Source organism: Apaloderma vittatum, unplaced genomic scaffold (genome assembly GCF_000703405.1).
Source record: "Apaloderma vittatum isolate BGI_N311 unplaced genomic scaffold, ASM70340v1 scaffold4382, whole genome shotgun sequence".
NCBI lineage: Eukaryota > Metazoa > Chordata > Aves > Trogoniformes > Trogonidae > Apaloderma > Apaloderma vittatum.
The window spans coordinates 89,122-97,378 of NW_009705146.1; the positions used below are offsets into that span (position 1 = coordinate 89,122).

Sequence of the window (8,257 nt, forward strand, 5' to 3'; positions counted from 1 at the left end):
GCACTACCTAAGAGCTCTACAGAAAGTAGTACTCGATCCTCTCAGCTCAGATACAATAGTCTGGGATGATGAAAAGAGGGACAGAGCACCCTCGTCTCTGCACTGTGGTGAGGGGTCACTGTTGCCCAAACCTCTGAGTGCCCTTTGGATTCCCAAACCTGCAGATCCTCAAGATGAAGAAAAATGAGACTAGCTTGTTCTTTATAATATAGGTGGTCACTTTAGAGCTGTGGGGGTGTCCCTGTCAGGGTGTATGGCTACTGTGAGTCTGGATTACCTCAATACAATGTAAATACCTTTGCTCTTTGAGTCGTGTTTCAGTTTAAGTCTCAGAATCTTCCTATGAAAGGCAACACTACTGTCTATGTATGAGGTTAAAATATTCCTTCTCTAAAGACTCTGCCATCCAATACTTAGGTTTATGTTGTAGAAAAAAAAAAAAAGCACTGCCCTGCCTAATCGGAAAAAAAAAAAAGCTTTTAAAATAGGTGCACAGCTGAAGCATAGCAGTGGGATCAGGTGTATTCATACTCAACATGCTCAAAGGCTTCAGACCAGCAAAATGCACAGAAGTGGTCAATGTAGTTCAAGCAAACTGTCTCCTTCTGAATATCTTAAGAATATTGTTCAAAGACTTTCTTTCAGGGAGGAAACTTGAATACTTTCATTCCAAAGAAGTCAAAGGGAAATATTTTGACCTTAAGGGTTAGGTCCAAGTTATCTATTTTTTGAACAGGATTGTTCAGCTGAACTGAGGGTGGCCCTTTTGCTCTCAACATCTTTCACCACCTCTGAAGTTTGCACCAAATGTTTTTGCTTGGATCTAAGCACTCAGATGGGTTTGTTTCCTTGGTCTCCTATGGGATTAAGGTCACCTGTGGGAGCACAGGATGTCACCATGCTGCTAGTCTCTCGGTTCCCCCCTTTGTCACAGTAAATAATGGATATTCACGGTGTAGCTGACAACTTTTAGCACACCAGCAAAGCCTTGACTGCAGCAGAGCAAGGGGGACTTTTTCTGCAGGCAGCTGCCTGCCCTCCTCCTAATCCTGTTGGATAAACACCACATTCAGTATCTGGGCAATGGGGATCTTCTCATCATCTGCTGCTTGACAAAAGATGGTTTCTCTCATGTTGTAACATCATTCCTGTCTCATGTGGGAAGCCAAAAGTCTATCTACACTGGAGCTACTGTTCCCTGCTCACACTGGCTCTCTTTGCTCCTTTTTTTCCAGCCATCCTCTTTGCCATTGCTGTATTTGGCCCTGCTTTTGGATACTTGCTGGGATCCGTGGTGCTGCGGCTTTTCGTGGATATTGGAAGAGTTGACATTGGTGAGTATTCCTCAAGTAGCAATGATCCTTCTAAAAGCCTTCTGAGAGTCAGAAGGTCACTCTGAGATGACTGGTGGCAGAAGCTATCAGAAGCCACCAGTCCCGTGACCCACAAAACCCATTTCCCTGGAAAGACATGACCTAGAGTAGCATGCTCAGCACAGTTCTCTACTCCAGCTCCTCATCCATAAGGCTACAGATGAAGCCACCACTGAGGCAGAGCCCTGCGGCAGGGACATTTCAATGTCCTACTTATGATGCCATATGGTGGTCTTCGCTGGAGTCTGCCAACTGCCACCACACTGAGGAAGTATAACACTACCCCAGCACAGTGGTGGAGAGGAAGCAGGGACATGTGCAGCATCTGCACCCTTCACCAGCATCTGCAGAGACAGAGAGACCAAGCCAACACTACCGCAGGGCTTATTTAGCTTTATCTGCAGTGCATACTTATTATTTCTGGTAACTTAATCACTAAAGAATTCTCCCCAGCTCCATCATTAATGTGGCTTTTCCTGTGTTTCCTTAGAGAGATCAGAGCTCGCCTGACGTTTTTGTCCGGTGCCTGATAAGAATAATAAACGAACCTGGGGCAGGAAATGGCAAAATGCCTTGGCTCGCTCCCCATGGCGGCAGACAGATTTAGCAGCTTCTGCCCAGTCGCTCCATGATGATGTCTGAGCTCCAGAGTGGAGTGGTCCTGTTTGGGGAAGTGGGGCAATTGTTTCGGTGGGGTGTGGGCTCCTCTCCTGCCGCACCCTGGCACAGGCTGCTGGTTCCTTTCCCAGCCACAACATCCCGGCAATGGGGACACGTGGTCCCTATGCCAAGCCAAGCAATCTGTCAGCCTCCCGTGAGCATCGCGTTGCCCAGCCAAAGGATGTCTGTGCTGGAGACAGAGCGGCTCTCACCTTCTCCTCCTTTTTCCGGAGAAGGCGCCCTGAGTTTCATCCACTCGGAAACCAGGCTCATTAACAGCGCTCTTCTGCCGGCACGGGTCCTTCTCATGGTCTCTGCAAGCAGAGGGTGACCAAGCCTGGAACAATGGGAGACCCATTTTTTCCAGGAAAGTGGCTGTGCCTTTCCTGGTCCCTGCCTCAGCTCAGCATACCTGGCAGGCGGCGTGGTCCAAACCCACTGCACACCCCAGGCAGAGAAGGATGGAATCGGGCCTCTGTAATCATCTCCTTGCTGGCTGGCTCAGTGGGGAAGAGCTGAACCTGTGCCATCAGCATACTTTGATGCTGACTAAATCCATCCTACAGTCATCTGGGAGGCTCAGCACAGTTTGGATGGGAAGCGGCAGTGTAGGATCCTGGCCAGGGGAAAGGAGGTCAAACACAAGCAGGGCTGGTCTTGCTACCAGCGCTGGTGGTAGCTCCCACCTTTATCTATTTGCTCTTCCATGCCGGTGAAGAGATCCTTGGACTGTGCCCATATGGACCCTTTGTGCTACACTTGCCCATATTTGCGTGGACATTTGCCCCTTTCACCTTTAGTTGTGCAGGAGCTGACCTCTAATGATGGGTTCTTGTGTTTTGCAGCTACCGTGGCCCTGACACCAAGGGACCAGCAGTGGATTGGAGCCTGGTGGCTGGGACTGCTGATCTCCTCGGCTTGCTTGGTGCTCACATCCATTCCTTATTTCTTTTTCCCTCGGTACCTGCTGAAAGGAGAGGTGAGACCTCAGCTCTGAAGGGCCAGAGTATCTTAGTGTTAAGGCTGCATTTGGGGAAAGAATACCTTTCCCCAGACAAGATGGAGAGAGAGGAAGGGAGCCCAGCACCACTTCTCAGATGTGGGTGCAACTTCTCACAAGTGAAAAGTCTTCCAAACAAGTTCTCTGTGTCTAACACATGAAGGACCAGAGCCTTCACTTTCTCACCACTGGCTGGAAAGCCAGAACCACCACACCTGAGCAGACCAAAACCAGACCTCATGCCCTTCCTGGTAGCTGCATTAGCAGCATCTATTGGGAAGATTTGGGGTAGGTCTGTGTACTCCCTGGGGCCAGCCGATGACTGAGTGGCTGCTTGGGGTTCCTGCATATATTTTTCCTTGGTCAGGGTCTGTCTGTGGGTACTAAACCCTCCAGGGGTGTCTAACCTTGTTCTAATGGTGATGGCTGTATCTTAACTCCCCACTGCAACACCCTCTGCAAGGTGACACTTCCCTGATGCCAGCAGCAGCAGTGAGGTCCTCTGCCTGGAGCAGAGCATCCTCAAGTATGGCAAACACGAGAGCAGCACTGGGATAAAGCTAGAGTTTGATAAATGAGCTTTTCCTTTGGGAAATAATTGCAGAAAAGAGACAAGATGCCCATTAAGACAGATTTTAAAATAAGCAAAATTATAAAAGCATTTCATTTCAGTGTTTTCAAAGCCAAGCTCCACTGGTTTAGTTTCAAAAATAGTTTTGTTTTGAAATTGTTTAATCATTTGTTCTTTAAAAGTCAAAATCAAATGTAAAGTATTTCGTGATCATAGCTAGAGGACTTGCCAGACTTGAGCTGACTTGTCTCTCACTTTCATTTTCATACTTTTTGCAGAATTGAAAAAGAAGTATCTTGTCAGGGTTCAAAAGAGGAAAGACTGCCATGCTCTTAAAACCTCTCCAAGCAGGACAAGCTTCTGTCTTGCAGCTCTGGTCAAGAGCTGCACTGATTTTTGAGATAATAATTCACCCCTTTGCTATAACAAATAGAAGAACTGTCAGGCTTGGCTGTGGGTCAAAGAGAGGCCCTGCTTCTCCCAGACTGTGCCAGCCACACATGGGTGCTCCCTTCTCACTGAAGGCTTCTCTCCTTTTCCTCCCCAGGACTCAAATGCAGAGGCTGGCATGCTCAGGAAGATGGAGAAGGGAGTGGCTGAAGAAACCTCCCTGCTGGAGTTTGTAAAAAGTAAAGGGCTGGTAGTTAAAGGCAAGGGTGAGGGGGTGCTGGGCCATGCTGGATAGGTGGAGACCACCACGATGGTGTTTCAAGCTGAAGGGGCTTGTTGGGAGCCTTTGAGTCTGTCCGCTGCATTGCATGGAGCTGCCAAGACCAGCTCAAGCACCTCAAGGGCTGCAGCACGCCCTTCCTTAAGGACGATAGGAAGATGGACATGGCCTCCCTCTTGCTGTAAGACAGCAGTGCTGAGGTATGTGGAGCCTGAATCACCTCTGAAAATTGATTTGAGTATCTTAAATGGAACAAGCACACTGGAAAATGCTAGCTGGGTGATTCAAACCTCCGGCTCCAGGAGAGGGCATGGGGCTGCCAGCGCCACCAGCTGCCACTTTGAGGAGGCCACTGCACTGCAGCTTACATTGGTTTGTTCATGTGTAGCTGAAACCAGCTTGAGTAGAGATGTCACTGATGAGGGAGACCAGTTTAAAGACTTTTGTTAACTCCATGGTGTCTTCTTTCCAGCTAAAACCCCTCCCTTCTTCCCTCTCTTCATCACAGTCATAGCCTGGAGCTGTCAGCTCCCACTTCTATATCTCACTGGGCTTTGATGAATGATGCCAGGTCTGTACAGCACTCTCTGTCAGAAGGGGAAAGCTAATTAGAGACCAGATAAACAGAGCTGCTTCTGAGAAACCTGAAGTCAGTTTGCCTCTGCTGCGAGGCTGTCCTGGCTGGGCAGGGGCACATGATGTCCCACCAGGAAAATACATTATGTTCAACAGCTGCAGGAGCCAGACCCTGGCCGTGCACAGCTGGTGGGGTTCTGCCAAATCCCCTGCAGCTTTGTGTGTTTACACTGCCCAGAGGTATGGGCCTGCTCCAGAAAAACAAATGTACTGTGGCTGCTAAGTGCTCTAGGGGCATGTGAGTTTGGCAAGTGTGGGAGGGAGGTTAGTGGGCAGAGCTGGCCCTCCACCTCTCTTCTCAGGGTACTTTGGCCATGATCCTGCCAGCTGCTGAGCCAAATTAAGGTGTCTCCCCTTCTATTTTCCCGTGGCCTTAGAAATCCCCTGTATTAACTCACTAGGAACAGTCTGAGGGTGGAGATTTTTTTCATAGTATGAATTGCTGACATAAAGATCACATGGCTAAAATACATTTTTCCTGACATTTCCCTGCAGGATTCCCAAAGATCTTCCTCAGGCTGCTCCTCAATCCCCTCTTCATCCTCCTAGTGCTGGCTCAATGCAGTTTCTCTTCAGTCATCGCGGGTCTGGCCACCTTCCTCAACAAGTTCCTGGAGAAGCAGTATGGTGCCTCTTCCTCATATGCCAACTTTCTCATAGGTGAGAACAGCTAAATGAAAAATATCCATCAGCTGGGAGCCACCTACCCATATTCCCCAGGCTTTTTCAATCCTGCAGAAGTAATCTGAAACTCATTTTCAGAAGAGAGCTACAGACCACCTTGAGATGGTTCATGACTTTCTTGACCTGAGATGCCTGCAGAAGGCCAGGCTGTCTTGCAGCCTCTCAAAGCTGTCTATGTTTGTTTGCTTGCTCTTGTGGGCCAGAAAGCACTCTGATTGAAACCATGTGGCCCTGCCACATGTGTGAAGCAGGTCTGGATAACTTTGATGCTTAATGGGGCAAGAGCAAGTAGTTATGCACCAAGCTTGATCTTGCACCTCTAAGCCAGACTCCTTAGGCTGAGGTTTCTTATAGGTACCAACTGCTTTGGGTTTTTGTCTGGTTTTGGTAATAGTGGGGTCTGCCAATGACCACAACATACACAAAGCCATTACTTCCACCCCCTGCCAGCAGAGAGGTGCCTGGCAATCAGGATCCCCATCTAATGCCTTCATTCCACTGCAGGAGCTGTGAACCTGCCAGCAGCAGCACTCGGAATGCTCTTAGGAGGAATCGTCATGAAACGCTTTGCCTTCTCCCTCCGGGCCATCCCCCGCTTTTCTGTGGTGGTGCTCGTTTTCTCCATCCTCATCTGCCTGCCCATTTTCTTCATGGGCTGCTCCACAGGACGCATTGACAGGATCTACCCCCCAAGGTAACACAGGTGCTTGGGTTTTTTCCAGCTTCTTGTTCCTCTAGCTTTTGACCTGATTATCCATGGGGTGGAATCTGTGCAGGTGGAGAGGAGGAGGCAGTAGACAGCACCATGCTACTGCTTGCTCCTTTATCCCACTGCCGGGAGGAGATCTAAGTGCTGTACAATCAAAAAGCTTGGGAAGTCATTTATTCCTGATTTTTCTGTACCAAACAAGCAGGGTGAATTTTTCACTCTGGATTTCTAGAAGGAAATCAATAGTATTAATGCCTGTGTCCATATCAACCCCATGCATGGACATTTACTCCCCTTGTTCCAGCTGGACATCACCTTTCTCCTCACCTATGTGGAAAACTTTGGTTCTTACCATATCTTTTTAAAGATAAGATTGATATTTAGACTCCACCTCAAACTTGCTATCAAGTACATCATGCTCATTTCCCTAAACACTGCCAGGCAAGGGGCTTTCTATACAGATGTTTCCCTTCACCAGCAATGAGCCTCCTTTCCCAGGGGTACAGTGGCGGGGTGAGGGATGGAGCAATCCATGCACTTCTACCACTTAAAAGCCACCACCAAGGTGAAGGACAGCAACAGTGTTCTGCTAATCCCTGTGTGGGCAACGTGTTTATATTTTGCTCTGAGTTCTGTATGGCATGCATCAAGTCCACCGAGGCACTAGCATCTCAAGCTTCGAATGTGAGGAGATCCCTTAGCTCACGATTGGGTGCAGGTGCTGAATTTTGAAACACATGTTGGCCTCACAGAGTTCATCTCTTGCTGCCAGTGTTAGGTTGACTGCCATATATTATTTTGGAAACCTACCTCCATGCAATGGCAGCAGTGAATAAATGCCTCTTGCCCAGATCCCCAGGTAGCTGTGGGCTATGTGGCTGGGTGAGCATGAGCTCTGCCCCAGACCACCATGCCCAAGCGCAGGTCCCTGGTGCCATCTTCCCACAGGAGATAGACTGTGCCGCTCCAGAAAATGAAATCCCTAAGGTAGTAATGCAAGATGGGACAGATAATTCAGTTTGTACTCTTGACTTTCACACTGTCATCAGGTTTGTTTGGAAATGAGCCCAATTCCAGTTTTTGTCTGAATGATGTTTCCAGCTGGGGCTGTTTGCACATCTGGATGGAGCCCAGATATATTTCTCCAGGCATTTGGCTGATTAGTTTTCAGCAGGGAGAAAAAGAAAAAAAAAAAAAAAAAGTGTGTGAGTACTTGTTTGCAGACATAACATAATTACTGCTAAGTTCACTATACACTTGCAGAGGTACCTTCAGGGGATCAGTGACTGGCACAAGGCCAGCCTGCTGCTGGCAGTGTCCCAGTGCAAACAAGAATGGTGAAACTGGCTAACTAGTAAGAGGGATTTTTCTTCCTCCTGTCCTATTTCTTACTTTTAAAAAAAAATTTTCTCCTCCTTTTTGGCAGTACATTGAGTTCCCAGCAGCAGGTTAAGACACCGAGTGGGTGCCACTGCTCTGAGCACATCTTTCACCCAGTATGCGGAGAAAACAATGTGGAGTACCTCTCCCCTTGCTTTGCTGGCTGCACGAACAGCACCATTAATTCTTCTACTCCCAAACAAGTGGTGAGTAAAACGGGTGGTCTGCAAAGCAGAGGGTACCTTGCTTGCTGGTGACAGTGGAGGCTGCAGCAATACTGTAGGAACTTGACAAATGCAACAGCCTTTTTGATGTGGTGAGAGGGGAGGTCTGCCAGAGATGCTGAAGTCCAAGGGCTGTAACATCCTTGGAGTCTGCTTGGAGAAATGGGGATGGCAGCACATCCCATTGCAGGATGCCATGGTTATCCCTTAAAATTGGAGCCAACATTCTCATCAGTCTTCTGTGAAGAGATGTGGTCTGGTGTTTTGCTAAAAACCCTGCTCTTGGCTTTGGGAGTTTTATGTTTGTTTTTTTCAAACATTTCCAACAGATCTACAAGAACTGTTCCCTG

General features: G+C 48.2%; 1 protein-coding gene across 1 annotated transcript in view; it reads left to right on the top strand.

Moving 5' to 3' along the window:
• LOC104270805 (solute carrier organic anion transporter family member 2A1-like) overlaps positions 1-8,257 on the top strand; it is a 29,359-nt gene that overhangs the window by 20,263 nt on the left and 839 nt on the right. The window contains 7 exon segments of the mRNA XM_009865276.1: positions 1,236-1,334; positions 2,879-3,012; positions 4,152-4,233; positions 5,406-5,570; positions 6,099-6,288; positions 7,730-7,889; positions 8,237-8,256. Of these exon segments, the coding sequence (XP_009863578.1) occupies positions 1,236-1,334; positions 2,879-3,012; positions 4,152-4,233; positions 5,406-5,570; positions 6,099-6,288; positions 7,730-7,889; positions 8,237-8,256 (850 nt within the window).